The sequence below is a fragment of the Schistocerca cancellata genome, chromosome 3 (genome assembly GCF_023864275.1).
Source record: "Schistocerca cancellata isolate TAMUIC-IGC-003103 chromosome 3, iqSchCanc2.1, whole genome shotgun sequence".
Lineage (NCBI taxonomy): Eukaryota > Metazoa > Arthropoda > Insecta > Orthoptera > Acrididae > Schistocerca > Schistocerca cancellata.
Window position 1 is genome coordinate 525503654 of NC_064628.1, and position 17419 is coordinate 525521072.

Genomic DNA, 17419 nt, shown 5'->3' on the forward strand with positions numbered 1-17419 from the left:
ACAGCCTGACAATCCTTGAAGTCTTGATTAACTGTTACGGCAAAATATTAGCCAAGTATCGCCCTCTCAGCCCCAGAACCTCATGAGATGTAGGCCGTCACTGGGAGAAATAATGATGATGATGATGATGATGATGATACAGATGCTACCACCACCACCACTAATAATAACAATAATAATAATAATAATAATAATAATAAACTGTGCATACTCCTGTGGATGGGATAGGAAATGAAAAAGAAAATAGAAACGCAGAAGCTAGAATGCTGAATACTATGTCCTAATGTTCCCAAGCAAAGGAAAAAATGAAGGAATGTAGCCATCATTTGACATCCATGCTGCTGCTATGATTAGTGGCATTGTAGTCAGTACTACTAGTGTTACAAAGCAGCTTAAAATCTCAGAACTCAGCTATGTACCAAGCCATTAAGGAGTCCCTGTCAAAAAGTATTTCCATGTGAATTAGCTCTAGTATTGATAATAATTTACCACAAACTCTTTGAGCTGAGAAAAGTTCTCTGCTGCTGGAACAGGGCATGTATCACACCCATCTACAAAAAAGTAAATAGAACTGATCACAGGGCTTCTGACCGGTTCAAATGAAAACTACAAAAACACGCTCTCAAGTCATACATTATGACTGTCCTACCATAAAACAACCTTCTTCATGGAAATCAGCAGGGGTAGCGAAAACATCGCTCATGCATAACCCTACTCTCCTTCTTCACACGACACCCTTAGTGCGAATCACAGAGTATTTTTAGACTTTTAGAAAGCTTTCGATTCAGTACCATATTGACATGTCCTAAAAAAGTACCTTCCTGTGGTATGTATGACTAGGTTTGTGACTAGACTGAAAATTTTCTGACATATGTGACAAGCCAAGTCATCCAGAATAGAGAATCATCTACAGACACAGAAGTAATATTTGAAGTTTCCCAAGAGAGTGTAATAGAACTGTTGCTGTCCATGTTGTACATTACAATTTAGCTGAGAACGCTTCTGAAATTAACCGCTTTCTGCTGAATTACTTCAGCTGTTGTTACCCTCAACAGAAAGCTATTAGCTGCAATTTCAGGCTTCTCATAGCTGATGCAATTATCTAAGGGAAAACTGAATTAAGAAACAGTACGATAATATCCAATTACACCTTAACATAATACCAGCAGAGTGCAAAGACTGACAAGTAGTTCTACATAGGGTATACAAAGTTGTGCATTTCACAAAATATAAAAATGTGGTACCAATTGCTTAGATGATGAGTGAGTGAAATGCTATCTACATATAATCTTGGAAATTCCTTTATATTTTATATCAATGTTACATTATGACTATCAAAATGCTCTTTTTGGAAGATACGTACCTGTGCGAGGTAAGTTAAATTATTTTTATACTCTTCTAATGCCTGAACAGATGCATTAGATGCTCTAATGGACCATAAGGCATTGCCAGCAACAATCACATTTGGTGGATCATCTTCATCCTGCAACAATATTTACATAGCCATCACAACGAAACATTGCAGACAATGAAAAAATAATAAACATTCCTAACCACGCAGAACTGTAGTCCTCCACAGAAACTCAGAAATTTCCTGTGTGACTACTTGAGGTTTAAAATTTAAAAGACCCTGCAAGCACAATACCAGCTACTTCGAAATCTTTGAACTGTCAGCTGCTGTGTATATTTCCAAGCTTCAGGAAGAGTGCTTTTCCTCTGCAGGTAACAGTTTACTAACTGAACCCATAAACAAATGCTGAGAAATAACACCACAAATGTGTTGAGAAATTTATTAGACCACATGGCTACATTATTGATGTTTATACTTAACTTGACTGGAAATGTATAGGAGGTTACATGGAATTTGTAAATATACTTCCTCCAGTCAAATATATAGCGACATTACACTGTCAGTCTTAGGTGCTTTGAGTTTTAGGTTATCAACATACAGTCATGCTCACCTGGACTGCCTCATCTCTCAATACTCTGCCATTGGCTTTTGATACTATTTCCCCATTCTCCTATGCTGTTACCTGCTACCCTCTCCACATTTGTAAGACTGGTTCACACTTGCTCTGAGCACATCCCACTGTATATTACAAGTTGTTTTTGTTTCTTTAACTCTAGTCTATGATCATAAACACTATCATCAGACAATCAATATTGGTCTATAGTGACCATCTTCAAATATTTTTAGAACACATCCCACTATACTATAGTTGTTATACTATGATATGTTATTAACAGATCTTTGTCATCAAAGAGTGGAACTATATAAACAAATTCGATATTTCCTGGATCACTTTTTTTTCCTCACGACTGTTGTACCTTGTACAGCACCTGTGCGTAGCTTGTACGAGTACATAACATTGCTGCTTTCACATGTGACCCTGTCTTTTATTGGGTAGGACTGCAGTAGGAGATGGTGGGTAGGCGTATGGGACAGGTCATGCACCTGGGCCGATCACAAGGGAATGACCCACGAGGTGCAAGGTTGGGAGCAGGATTGCAGTAGAGATGGACAATGATATTCTGCAGGTTAGATAGGTGGTGGGCCAGGAGGAATTTCAACCTTTATATATCAGTCACTCAATCTGATGAAACACCAGAAAAATAATAAAAAAGTTATTTCTCTCTTCACAAATCAATTCTATAGAACACAAATCATCTCATTTGCCACTACTAAGATTACAAGGACTATTCCATAATCAGCAGACTTAGTTTAATGTCCAAAGGAGTAATTTAGCTCTTTAAGCAAGCTGTGCACAATGTAGGAAGACAGGCAGCAACAACATACAAGTACAAACAAATGTGGGATATTCATGCTGACAGCTACTTCCAAAATATGTAATACGATTAAGTATTTTGGGATTGTGATGAAGACAGCTGAGCTGATATTCAGAGGTCAATTTTTAAATCTTTATCCAAACATGCTTATTGTGATTGCCTTTGGCAAAGACAAGCGCAATTCTTCCCCCCAGTCTTGTTCAATTCAAACTAATTCGCCATTCACTTAGATTCAAATTGTGAAATGAAATTAAGCTCTCTCCATTCAAGGTGTGTACACAAAGCAACAATAGCACGAAAATGCAAGTCAGCAACAGATGCTTTTCTTTATGCAAATTTCTTTACCCAACCAAAGACAGTTTGTATGTCTAGCCTTCCTCTACAATTTTAAACCCCCCACACATCAATCCATTACCAAGTTGGCTATCTCCTGATGCCTCAGGTTGTGTCCTATCAACAGAACCCATCTTTTAGTAAAGTTGTGCCTTAACACTCACTGCTACCCAATTTGATTCAGTACCTTTCATTAGTTATTCAATCCACAGACCTAATCTTCACCATTCTTCTGCATCATCACATTTCAAAAGCATCTATTTGCTACCTGTCTATACCGCATATCAGATAAATTTCATTTCAATGTAAGGCTGCACTCCAGTCAAATGCTTTCAGAAAGAACTTCCTAAAATTTATATTATTAGTTAAAATATTTCTCTTCCTCAGAAAGATTTTCTTGATATTGCCAGTCTGCATTTTAGATCATCTCTACTTCATCCACCCCTCTTGACGCCCTAATGGTAGATGTTTTCTACTATTATTAGTGTTTCATTACCATATTAATTTCTTAAAATTAATCTGTTATAACTTTACTACACTCCATTAACCTCACTTTACTTATGTTTATGTTCATCTTACAGCTGTTCAACTGATGATCTAAGTGCTTTGCCATCTCTACCAGAATTACAATATCACTGACAACTCTCTATGTTATTATTTCTTATCCTGGAACTTGAATTTCCTTTCCAAATTTGTCTTTGGTTTCCATTGATGCTCACTCAATTTATAGACAGAACAACATTGTCTCATTCTCTTCTGAACAACTGCTTCCCTTTCCTGTCCTCTGTGTCTTGTAACTACAGTCTGGTTTCTGTAAAAGTTGTGCATTATCTTTTGCTCCTTGAACATAATGACAGTACCATGCAGGATCCCACACCAAGTGACACACTGATGTTAATTAAGCAATGCAATCAGACACAGAGATGTGAATGGTATAAATACAAATAAAATAATATAATTATAATACAATAATACCAGTATAACAATAAAATATATAAATAAATATAAACTCTGGGAGTATACTTTACTAACATGTAAATTTTATCCAATTGCTGACTGGCTGTAATCTGACAAATGTTAGCAATGCATTAGCTGGCCACAGAGTCCTATGTGATCTGACGTGGTTGTTGTCTATTTGCTGGCAAGCCATGAATTGCAGACTTTGGGATAGGGGCTGCTACACGAAGGCTGGGATAAGAGCATTATATGAATTCTTAAATTACATGATGCTCTGTGATTCTGTTATGTTAGATTCTACTATCTGCCATGGAATCTTAAGACTTTGCTATTGTTTGGTTTAAAATATTTGTTTCACAATAATAATTCACAAAGTACATGGAACATTATTAGCAAACAGTTTTTGAAATCTTCTACTTCTGTGTATGGCATTCATCGTGAAATAAAAACTTTAAGACCCTAAATTATTTGAAATCATAATTACTGACTGCATTAATTAATAAGTGGTGTTGTCTGATATAGAAAAAATACAGCAATAAAAGTCTATTATTAAAGTTTAGAATCTTGCAGTCATTAAAGCAAAATACGTGATTGAAAGTTCGAGGGTCCGAACTTTTGATGTCAAATATTTTGTAAGGTAATTACTTTTCGATGATTCCAAATACATTCTCAAAAAATTGAGAGTACCTGCTTTCAAACGAGTGGTAACAATAGCTCCTCTGTTGCTTATTCGGTCACCATGTTTTTCCTATTATATAATGTAATCAAAACTTTAAATAGGTATCACTTTAATTACTCAGGTTTCCAGTAAAACCAACTGCATCATTATACTCATGAACATAAATGTAAACAACTGAGCAATATATTTAAATAAGATTTTGCATACATAACAATTTCGTGTAGTTATGGTGTATTGCACGTGCACTGCATTAGACACAGAATCAAAAAGCAAAACAATTTAGTTGTTCTTGGGAGCAGAAAATATAGCAGATGGATCAAATCCCAATTTGTTAAATCTCGGCATGCACACACAGCTGTGTACCTGCATTGTGCTGGCTGACAAATAATACCAGGATTGCATGTTTGGCATAAGGACTGGTGTGGGGATGAATTGGGTGGGATGAGTAGTAGGAAAAAGGTGTGGGAAGCAAAAGAAGAGATTGGAGACAGATAACCAGCTAGTGGCTCAGAGGGAGGCAGCAGGTGTGAAGGATAGGAATGTGTGAGGGAAGAGTAGCAGGTGCACGGGCTATGCAACCAACATATGAGCAGCACAGCCAATTAGGCGCAGTGCATGGTGAAGATTATGCAGAACCATGAATTGGGAAAGGTGAAAGGACAGAGGAAGAGAAAACAGCTGGTTAGAGGGTATGGTGACAGTGGGTTACCGGAGACTGTCTGGGAGGATTACGAGAGTGAAGGACACATCGCCAGGATAGCTCCCATCTAAACAGTTCAGAAAAGCTGGTGCTGGAGGGACGAATGCAGACAACATGGGTTATGATACAGTCTTTGAATTCAAGCATGTTGTGCTCAGCAATGTTTTTTACCACTGGATGGTCAACTCTGCTTTTGGTCATAGTTTGGCAGTGGCCATTCTTTCTGGTGAACAGCTGCTTGGTGGTCATGCCCACATAAAATAATATGCAGAATTGTAGTAGAGCTGATGTGAGCAATGGATGCTTTCATAGGTCATCCTGCATCTGATGGGAAAGGATAAGTGTGTGACAGGAATTGAGTAGGATGGGCTGGTTGGGTGAATAGGGATATGACCTCAGTGGCAAGGGATTGGGAGTGGAAATGGCATAGGGATGGACGACAATGTTGTGTAGGTTCAGTGGGTGACAGACTGCCACTTTTGGGACAGTCAGAAACATCATGGGCACGATGTGTCTAATTTCCAGGTATGATAACATAATTAAAGCCTGGTGAATGATATGGTTCACTTGTTGTAATCCAGGTTGATACTGGATACAAAGAGGGCAGTCCTCTACAGCTGGTTCTTGGGGAGTGGTAAGATGATCAGGAGTGTGTGGTGACATGGCATGGGAAATCTGTTTGCAGACTAGGTATGAGGGTCATTTCCTGTCTGTTAAGTCATCCTTGAGGCCTTGAATATATTGGGTAAAGGAATTCTCATCCTCATAGACACACTGTACATGGGTGCCCAGGCTACATGGGACCAGTTTTCTGGTGTCAATGGGGTCACAGGTACCAAAATAAACATACTTTTGGTGGTTAGTGGGCTTAATACGGACAGAGGTAAGGCTGGAGTCAGACAGGTGGAGGTTAACATCCAGGAAAGAGGCACATTGCCTGAGAAGGACCAGCAGAAGCGAATGGGAGAGAAGGGATGATGATGTGGAGGAATAAGGATGGGGTCTTCAGCCTGGGTCCACAACATGACGATATCAATGATGCTGAACCAGACAAGGGGTCTGGGATTTTGCGAGTCTAAGAAGATGTCCTCTAAATGGAGGTTAGCACAGGAGGGTGTCATTTTGGTGCCTGTGGTTGTGCAATGGATTTATTTTGTATACTTTCCCCTCAAAGGAGAAGTAGTTGTGTGTGAGATATAACTGGTAAGGCGTATAAGGACTGAGATAGTGGGTTTGGAGTCAGAAGGTTGTTAGGAGAGACAGCATTCAATAGTGTCTAGAGGAATATTAATAGTGTCAAGGGGAATGCTGATGTATAGGGAGGTGGAATCAACAGAAACGAGAAGAAGTGGGAGCTCAATAACCAGTTACATGGATGTATACAGGATTGTCAGGTTTATGTATTTTGGGAAGCATGAAGAAGGTGGGTGTTAGGAGGGAGATGGACTCAGTAGAGAGACTCTGGGATGGGAATAAGGGATTTCAATAGGAATTGGAGGTTACGTTGAACTTCTGGGATGGGGTCACTATGGCAGGGCTTGTATGTAGAGGAGTCAGACAGTTAGTGGAAGCATTCTGCTAAGCAGTCACTGTGATTCATCATGGCACTGGTTGGTTTGGTTTGTTTTGCTTCAGGGTGCAAAAAACAATTGGGGTCATATGCGGCCAAGTCAAAACTAGAGAAAACGAAGACAGGGAGCAGTTAAAAATGACTATATGTCAGTACTAATTGAGGTAATAGAAGAAAGCTAAAAACAGGCACATGCAGAAATGGAGGTTCAAAACTAAAAATTAAACGGCCTTCACCATATTGCTTTGGCAGACAAAAAGCAAAACGCAGTCTACAACCTACGCGTCATTTGCTACAACGGCTGCTAACTCAGATGACAAACCCAAGCGGGAATGTAAACGGGTAAGAAATGGGCATTTTATCAGGAAGTGGCAGACAGATAAATCTTGGGCGCACTGTGTACAAAGTGGTGGGGTAGCGCCACTTACCAAATTACAATGGCTACCCAAATCTTAGGCGCACTGTGTACAAAGTGGTGGGGTAGCACCACTTACCAAATTACAATGGCTAAAAAGCAGTGCCCAATACATAGCCTAGTTAAAATAACCTCCTCCCGGTGGGAGGGCCGAGAGGAGGTCCTCCAAGCTGCTGGGAGAGGCTTGATAAGCTAGAGCTTATCCCTGTGAAGGCAGGACCATTGACAATGCCAGAGGGACACCACCTCCTGCAGACAGCAACACAGAAATCATCGTATGGAATACAGGAACTCGAGGGCTGAGGTACGAGGACTGCAGCCTTGGCAGCAGCATCAGCAGCCTCGTTTACTGGCAGAACAACATGACCAGGAACCCATAGAAACATCACACTGGCTCCACCAAGAATGAGCAAGTGACAGTTTTCCTGGACCCACTGCACTAAGGGATGGCTGGTGCACAGTGCACATCAACTTTGAAGGATGCTGAGTGAGTCTGAGAAAAAGGACACAACTGAAATTCTGGGACGCTGGATGTACTCCATGGCCTGATACAGGACAAAGAGCTTGGCTGTAAATACTGAACAGTGAGCCGGAAGCAGACATCGAAAGACATGGGTGCCAATGTCGAAGGTACACTTGACCCCACGGTCAGTCCGAGAGCGAAGTTCCATGCAAAGGTCATGAAACTGAAGGCAATAGACCAAGGCTCAAGTAGTGAATGAAGGCCAAGGTTAACATGAGTCGCTTCATGAAGCCAAAGTGATGAAGCGCTTACTCACCGGGATGACAGTGGTGGAGACTTTGCCTGCAGTGAGGATGATTAAATCAAATCTCTTTTCAGGTTTCAAATTTCTGTCATTATTCCTGCTGAAAGGGTTGTGTTCTTGGGAAGGGACCTGGAGAAAGGATGGTGAGGTCAACTTGTAGGTAAGAAATTCCTGGAACATTATCATGGGGTAGATGGGTGGGGTGGGGGTGGGGGGCATGGATGGTGGTATGAACTGGGCGATGCAAAGGGATTAGACTGGCTTTGGTTAGAGGGATTGGTAGAAAAGAAGTGTTTCCACCGTAGGGATATGGAGAAGGATAGCAGATCTTTGATGAGTTTCAAACAGCCAAATTTGGGTGTGGGGCTGAGGGTAAGGCCTTTGGATAGGACTGGAACTTCTGAATGATTAAGGTTTTTAGTGGGAAGGTAAACAAGAGCGTTTGGTTATTTGTTTGGGTTCTGGATTTTGTGGGACCTTGGAAGAGTCTTATCAAGGATAATCGTAAATTGAAAAGATCAGCAGGACACTGTCCGAGTGCTGTGAGGGTTTAACGAGGAGGTTCAATGTGGGTAGGTTAGGTGTTGATGGGTTGTGATGCTCAAAGTGGTGAATAGGATGTCGACAAGTTTGATAATTTATGGATGTAGTATCTTGAGTGCTCTTCAAGGGCAAATGTTTCCATTTGGGAGACGTGGTGTAGGTGGTTGGGACCTCACAGTAACAACATCACACACAAGGAGAAGAGATGGTTCTGGGGGGCCCGTGCCATGGAAGTATGTTTCTGTAGTACCAGGTTTGTGGGTGAGAGGGACTGGCAGAATCTGAAAACATTAAGGTCATTATGAAAGGAGGGAGATGGACTCAGTAGAGAGACTTTGGGATGGGAACATTAAGGTCATTATGAAAGGAGGTGTGGTAGCTACAGAAAGGAATTTTTATGGTTAGGCCATCAGAGGTGCGGGGATTCCATGCTTAGCCAGCAATTAAGGAACAGATTGTGGGACTGGGTTTTAGCTAGGGATACTTTTCTGAACTGACGCAAACAGATCAAGCAGGGTTCCATTTCAGACAGGATTTTTTTTTTTTTTTTTTTTTTTTTTGGGTTTAAGGGCGCTCAACTACTGTGGTCATTAGCGCCCAGTCACAATTTTTAGAGCACATAGAATCTAGTAAAACTCAAGGGGGGGTACACCAGAAAGTTCTTACAAAGAGGCAGATAAAATAAGTGAAAGAGTTAGATGTCTTTGGACAATCCAGTCAAAGTAATGAAATGAAGAACACGAGCAGCTGCTCGAGCGTCATCCGTTAAAATATCCTGTAAAGTAGATGGCAGAGACAGGACAATACGAGATTGACTAAAACGGGGATACGACAATAAAACATGGCACACTGTTAATGCATGACCACAAGGGCACTGCGGGGCTGGGTCACCGGAGAGCAGGTAGCGGTGGCTAAACCGGCAATGCCCAATCTGCAACCTGGTCAGAAGGACCTCTTCTCGCCGAGATGGTCGGGAGAAGGTTGTCCAAGCAGTTGGGAACGGTTTTACTGCCCAGAGCTTGTTTCCTTGAAGTGAGGACCAAGTATCCCACCACAAGGACACAAGCCTCTTACAAACAACCCCACTAACGTCAGATGACAGGACACAATGGGAGGCTGGCCGAGGCAGGAGGACTGCAGCCTTGGCTGCAGCATCAGCAGCCTCATTCCCAGGCACTCCTACATGGCCGGGAACTCATAGAAAGCTGACAGGAGAACCACCCTCAGCGAAAGAATGGAGGGACTGCTGGATCCGTTGCACCCAGGGATGGAACGGATATGGAGCTCCAAGGCTCTGAAGAGCACTGAGTGAATCAGAGCAGAGTACATACGATGAATGGCGGTGGCGGCGGGCATACTGAACGGCCTGATGGAGAGCAAAAAGCTCGGCCATAAAGCTAGAACATTGGTCGAGGAGCCGGTATTTAAAGGTGATGGCCCCGATGACAAAGGCACAGCCGACACCATCGTCAGTTTTGGAGCCATCAGCGTAAATAAAGGTGTGACTGGCAAGTCACACACGAAGTTCGACAAACTGTGAGCAATACACTGCAGCCGGAGTACCCTCCTTCGGGAGCGAGCTGAGGTCGAGATAAACATGAACCGGAGCCTGGAGCCAAGGTGGTGTCGGGCTCTCACCCTCTCTGAAGGTGGTAGGGAGGGCAAAATCCAATTGTCGAAGCAGGCGATGAAAGCGGACTCCAGGGGGCAGCAGGGCAGACACATACAACCCATACTGACGGTCGAGAGAACCGGCGAAGAAGACTGATAAGAGGGGTGGTCGGGCATTGACAACAGCCGGCAGGCATACCGACAAAGCAGTACGTCGCGCCGGTAGGTCAATGGTAATTCGGCAGCTTCAGCATAAAGACTCTCGACGGGACTAGTGTAGAAAGCTCCGGTCGCAAGACGTAACCCCCTATGGTGGATGGAGTTGAGACGGCGTAAGAGGGATGGCCGAGCAGACGAGTAGATGAGGCTCCCATAATCCAGCTTTGATCGGACTATGGACCGATACAAGCGAAGCAGGACAGTGCGATCCGCTCCCCAAGATGAACCACTAAGAACTCTGAGGGCATTAAGGGAACATGTACATCGAGCAGCCAAATAAGAGATGTGCGGAGACCAACAAAGTTTCCTGTCCATTGTGAGCCCTAGAAACTTAGTTGTTTCCACGAATGGGAGAACAACGGGACCGAGATGTAAGGATGGCGGAAGGAACACTTTATATCGCCAAAAGTTGATGCAAACCGTCTTCTCTTCAGAGAACCGGAAGCCATTTGCCACACTCCATGAGTATAGGCTGTATAGACAACGCTGAAGGCAGCGCTCCAGGAGGCATGTTCGCTGGGCACTGCAGTAGATCGCAAAGTCATCGACAAAAAGAGAGCATGAGAGATTAGGTGGAATGCAATCCATAATTGGATTGATCGCTATGGCAAAAAGGGCTACACTCAAGACGGAGCCCTGAGGCACTCCGTTCTCCTGGAGGAAGACGTCGGACAATACGGAACCCACACGTACCCTAAACTTTCGATCTGTTAAAAAGGAATCAATAAAAAGGGGCAGGCGACCGCGTAGACCTCACCTGTGCATAGTGCGGAGGATACCTCCTCTCCAACAGGTATCATAAGCCTTCTCCAAATCGAAGAACACGGCGACTGTTTGGCGCTTTCGCAAAAAGTTGTTCATGATGAATGTCGACAAGGTCACAAGGTGGTCAACAGCGGAGCGGCAGCAAAGAAAGCCGCATTAAACATTGGTAAGTAGCCGTCGAGATTCAAGAATTCAAACTAACTGAGCGTTAACCATGCGCTCCATCACCTTACAGACACAGCTTGTAAGAGAAATTGGGCGGTAACTAGAAGGAAGGTGTCTATCCTTCCCGGGTTTGGGTATACGAACAACGACGGCGTCACGCCAACACATGGGGACTTTACCTTCGGTCCAGACGCAATTGTAGGTACGAAGAAGGAAGCTTTTGCCTGCCGGAGAAAGGTGTGCCAGCATCTGAATGTGAATGGCGTCTGGCCCCGAAGCAGAGGACCGGGACAGTGCAAGTGCACGTTCGAGTTCCCGCATAGTAAAGGGGGCATTATAGTTTTCCAGATTCAGCGAGTGGAAGGAAGGTCGCTGAGCCTCTTCTGCCTCTTTCCTGGGAAGGAAGGCAGGGTGGTAATGGGCGAAAAAGCGGCCAAAGGCGTTGGAGATATCCACAGGATCAACAAGGACCTCATCACCTGAAGTCAGTCCAGGTACCGAGGAGTGGGCCTTAATGCCCGACAGCTGGCGCAGGCCACCCCAGACGACAGAAGAGGGAGTAAAACTGTTAAAGGAGCTGGTGAAACAGGCTCAACAAGCTTTTTTGCTGTCTTTGATGACTCTACAGCATTGAGCTCGGAGTCGTTTGTATCCAATACAATTCGCCAACGTAGGATGGCGGCGAAAGGTGCGTAAAGCACGTCGTCGAGCACGGATAGCGTCTCGACAAGCCTCATTCCACCAGGGGACGGAAACGCGATGTGAAGAAGAGGCAGTACGAGGAATGGAACGTTCGACAGCATTGATGATAACAGCCGTGAGGTATTCGACCTGACTGTCACAACTGAGAAAATCGTGGTCCGGAAAGGTCGCCAGGGAGGAGTAAAGTCCCCAGTCAGCTCTCGGTATGTTCCAGCTCGAAGGACGTGGGGATGGGGTGTGGTGCAGGAGACGAACGACACAGGGGAGGTGGTCGCTCAAATAGGTGTCAGAAAGGACATACCACTCGAACCGACGGGCAAGAGTGGGAGAACAGATTGAGAGGTCCAAGTGGGAGTAGGTATGAGTAGAGTCCGAGAGGAAAGTCGGGGCGCCAGTATTGAGGCAGACAAGATTGAGATGGTTGAAGACATCCACCACGAGGGAGCCTCTCTGACAGGATGCAGGAGAGCCCCAAAGGGGATGATGGGCATTGAAGTCGCCAAACAATAAAAACGGCGGAGGAAGCTGATCAATCAGGTGCATCATGTCAGCCCGACTAATTGTGGATGACGATGGAGTGTAGACGGTACAAACAGAAAAAGTAAAGGCAGAAAGAGTAATACGGACAGCTATTGCTTGGAGTGGGGTGGTCAATGGGAGGGGATGGTAATAGACATCGTCCCGAGCGAGCAACATGACCCCACCATGAGCTTGAATACCGTCCACAGGGGGGAGGTCAGAGCGCTCCGAGGTATAGTGGGTAACAGCAATACGGTCAGTTGGACGCAACTTTGTTTCCTGGAGACCAAGGACAAGCGGACAGTGCAGGCGGAGGAGCAGTTGTAATTCCACCCGATTAGATCGAATACCTCTTATGTTCCAATGTAACAAAGCCATCGCTAGTCAGAAAGGAGGGGGAACGAAACGGGTGAAGAGCTGGTCACCTCGACGGCCGCAGAGGGCCAGGTGTCGAGGGAACAACGCTACAACCGGCGGGAGGCGGATCCTGTTCCATCGAGTCATCGCCAGCAGCGGCCGCTTTCCCGGGTTGCGTAGGAGGGGCAGCATCATTTGCCGACGAGAGGTCAGCTGAGCGCCTGGCAGCAGAGCGTCCCGGCGAAACTGAGGACGGCCGGGAGCAGCGACTCATGGATGGAGCGTCAGACGAAACCCGCCAGGGTGGAGAGGGGAATAAAGATTTCTTCTTGGAGGCCTTCTTGGAAGGCCGATGAGGCACGGGGATGGTGGGCTGGACCCGAAGAAGGTCCTCACGCGCGGGGTCCATTTTGGGACGCCGGACCTCAGAAGCCGGGGTCCAGAACGTTTCCCCAATGGACGCCTGAGAAGAGGATCGCTTCTCAGGCGGCGGAGGGGGAGGAGGGGGAGGAGGAGGAGGAGGAGGAGGAGGAGGAGGAGGAAGGGTGGCCCCCGAGGCAGAGGGGGCAGGGGCCGCGAGGGAGGAGGATTTGGAAGGGAGGGATTTGGGAGGCGGAGGCGTAGACCCCGGATGGGGTGAGGAGGTGGAGGGGGGGACAGGATAGGGGTGAGGACACTGTGGAAGGAGTGGACACGACTGAGGCAAACGAAGTTGTCAACGTCACGGGACGGAGGCGGTCATACTTCTTCCTGGCCTCAGAATAAGAGAGACGATCCAAAGTTTTTAATTCTTGAATCTTCTTCCCCTTCTGATACGCGGGGCAGTCTAAAGATCTAGGCGAGTGGATGCCAGGACAATTGACACACCGAGGTGGTGGGGTGCATGTATGTTCCTCACGAAGAGGACGTCTGCAATCGCCACAAAGGGGCTCAGCCTCACACCGTGACGACATGTGCCCAAAGCGCAAACACGGGAAGCAGCGCATAGGAGGCGGGACGTAAGGTCGCATGTCGCACCGGTAGCACATCACCTTTACCTTCTCTGGGAGAACGTCCCCCTCGAAGGTGAGGATAATGGCTCCGGTGTCGATGCGACGGTCTTTGGGGCCGCGCTGAACTCGCCGGACGAAATGCACGCCTCGGCGCTCCAGGTTGGCCCTGAGCTCCTCATCAGATTGCAGCAGGAGGTCCCGATGAAAAATAACCCCCTGTGTCCTATTCAGTGCCAGATGCGGGACAATAGACATTGGGATGTCCCCTAGTCGGTCGCACGCCTGGAGCGCCGCCGACTGTGTGGCGGAGGCGGTCTTTATAAGAACGGACCCCGAACGCATTTTACTGAGAGCCTCGATTTCCCCGAAGATGTCCTTGATGTGCTGGACAAAGAATATGGGCTTGGAGGTGGCGAACGTCCCCCCATCGGTCCGAGAACAGACTAAATAGTGGGGGAAGTACTTCGCCCCAAGCCGGCGGGCCTGTCCTTCCTCCCAGTGAGTGGCCAAGAGGGAAAGGGCAGGAGAACCAGAACCAGAGACAGTACCTTTCTTTTTAAAAGACTCGGCCGCAGAGCGACCTGATACATGTTGACGTTTCATCTGCAAAACATCCGCCCCGATACCACCCACTCCGACCAGGGGCTCTCCCCACGGGCGCCACCCAGCCTCAGCAAAGGCCACCTGGCAGGATGACCATTGCCGGGAGTCCCGATGCCCCAAGGAGACGGGCATCTACTCCTTGGCCGACGTGGGGAGGGTGCAGCTCAGATATCGGCAGTACGATCCCTGTGTTGTCAGGGGGCTACAACCTAGAGGGTACATGACGACCCCACCACAACGGGCTGGCTACCATGCTGGATTTTGGGTGCCATGGAAAGTCCATCATAATCGTAGGTGCAGATGGGCATGCACTATGGGCGTAACTTGTGCAACCCATCAGGCGCTTAGGCCCAATTTGAGGAATAGGGGGTGTGGTTACAACACCGTTACAATGCTGAGTGCCAAGGTCTTAGTGCACTGAGGACCAGTGATACACCACGTAAGGCGTCCTTCCCCAAAAGGCTCGTACTTCTGTAGAATTTTGGAAAAAGGAGGTCAAACCCCAAGGGGGACCATCACATGGAAGGCCGAAATGGTTGAAACTCCTTTTAGTTGCCTCTTACGACAGGCAGGAATACCTCGGGCCTATTCTTACCCCGGACCCGCAGGGGGGCCAGACAGGATGACATAAGTATGTGATACACTCACTGAACTGAAGGCCAGTGGGTGGAACAACAAAACAGTTCTTTCTCGGATTCCCTACGAGGAAAAATAAGCACACTAACACAGGATTTTTTTTTTTTTTAACAACATACGCACTCTGAACTTTTGTCTGAATTGCACAAAAGATACATTAAAAGTTACTATTGACATCGGTACTGAGGAAATGGATATTATATTTATAATTCAGCAACAGATCATCCAGTGCTATACTTGATCGTCCAATATATAAGAACAAATATTAACGTTTGCTACATGAGCTGAAAGCTCCAAGCCACAAGTAATATGGTTATTAATAGTAAGAAGTTAGTGAACTTTACGATCACATGAATTTTGACTTCTCTATATAAATTAATTAGCACTAATATACATAAAAAATTCCACAGTTCATAAAATTTTAATGAGTTGCTTGTAATGAAGTTTCATTAAGTTAGTTCTGCAGGGAAAGCTATCAAAGACAAATACTCTGCTCTTCCACTCATATTTAAAGAGACAGAACACAGAGTTTTATCTTTAACCATGAAATACTGAAACATAATTACTTACCTTCCACTTGCGAAATTCATCTACCATGATCTGAGAAACAAAAGTGCTCCAAACAAATTCCACCCGCAGTCTTAACTTTGCATCAGTGAAAGCCATATCAGAATGCATTTGTTCAGGATGAAGAGTTGTCCGCGAAGAATCTTGTGGCTCAACTTGTTCCAAGAATGCTAGATACAATTGACGAATTCTAGAATCACCGATAAATACAAAATGGCTATGTTCACCCCAGAATGCTAAATATCTCAAACAGCGTCTTGTATCCCTGCAACAGCAAAAGTTACAATGTTAAATATTCAATGTACACAAAAACAAGCACAAACCTACAGTACCTTTGAGACAATCTATGTAATTTTTCAATAAGTTCCATTGTTTTCATTAAGGAAAATAATGTGGCATCTTTTGACGATTTTATGCTTAAGGCCACACAGTAACAAATGCATCATACATAATAGTTCACAGGAACAAAGGAAGTTCAGTATAGAAAGTCACAGTCTATGGAACATTAATAGAAAATTCAGAATCACATGTACTCTAGTAGCAGTAGTATTCACACGACAAATGACACTGAGATTCAACATTAAGCAAATGTTGATACATTTAAATAAACCAAGATAGTAAGCTTTTCCATACTGATGCTCTGTTGTATGTAGTGACTGTCAAGCTTCATAGTTGTGAAGTTGTTTTTAATGTGAGACAACTATCTCTTTGATAGCAGCAAAATATTACACATCCATAACAATGTGTCAGTGTTTGGAATGCAGCTGCTAACGAATGGCCTTTGCCATTAGTGATAGTCTTCAGTTGTCAACAGACGGCAAGAGATTTTATTAAAAATCATTTAGTTTTCAAATAGCTCTTAAGATTTTAAGAGGTCGGTGGCCTATGGTTGTTTGCAAGAAGTACGCAAATATTTGGGAGAGGAATTTTCTGTACTCATTTGAAAGGAACAGTTAATAACCTGCCAAATGACTCCTGATGTCTCTTATGGTGGTGAAAAAATATCAGTATGACTTGGTTTTCATAGATCAAAGGGAGTAGTCTCAGAACTAATTTCTTTTCCTCAGAGAATAACATTACTATCCAGGAAAGCTTATATTTATTATTATTATTATTATTATTATTATTATTATTATTATTATTATTATTATTATTTATTATCATGTCTGCACATTGCATTATAAAATTATATCCAGTTACTAAGGGAAAAGATATAAAAAGAGAGATTTTTTTATTTTAGATCCCAAAATTCTGCTTCCTGAGTGACTTTTTCAGAGCTTTTAGGAGGTAATACTCTATACAAATTCTGTAGAGTTTCCTGCAATCAGAAAAGAGCTTCATTTACCTATCATCACCTCTCAAGTGATTTATCCACAATCGCTTCACATAGGTACTTGACCTTATCAATGGCTTACACATATGATAAGATGTCAACATATCCAAGAACTGAGAACATAGATCTTGTCTCGCTTGGCAAAAATGAACACACATCTGAGAATCCTGACGTGTGAACCTCAAGAACCAAGAATCCC

At 44.4% G+C, this 17419-nt stretch overlaps 1 protein-coding gene across 1 annotated transcript in view; it reads right to left on the reverse strand.

Moving 5' to 3' along the window:
• LOC126175350 (N-acetylneuraminate 9-O-acetyltransferase) overlaps positions 1–17419 on the reverse strand; it is a 269896-nt gene that overhangs the window by 171690 nt on the left and 80787 nt on the right. Inside the window, exons 3-4 of the mRNA XM_049922083.1 lie at positions 15891–16152; positions 1364–1483 (exon numbers count right to left, since the gene is read on the reverse strand). Coding sequence (XP_049778040.1) covers positions 1364–1483; positions 15891–16152 — 382 coding nt within the window. The remainder of the gene's footprint in view (positions 1–1363; positions 1484–15890; positions 16153–17419) is intronic.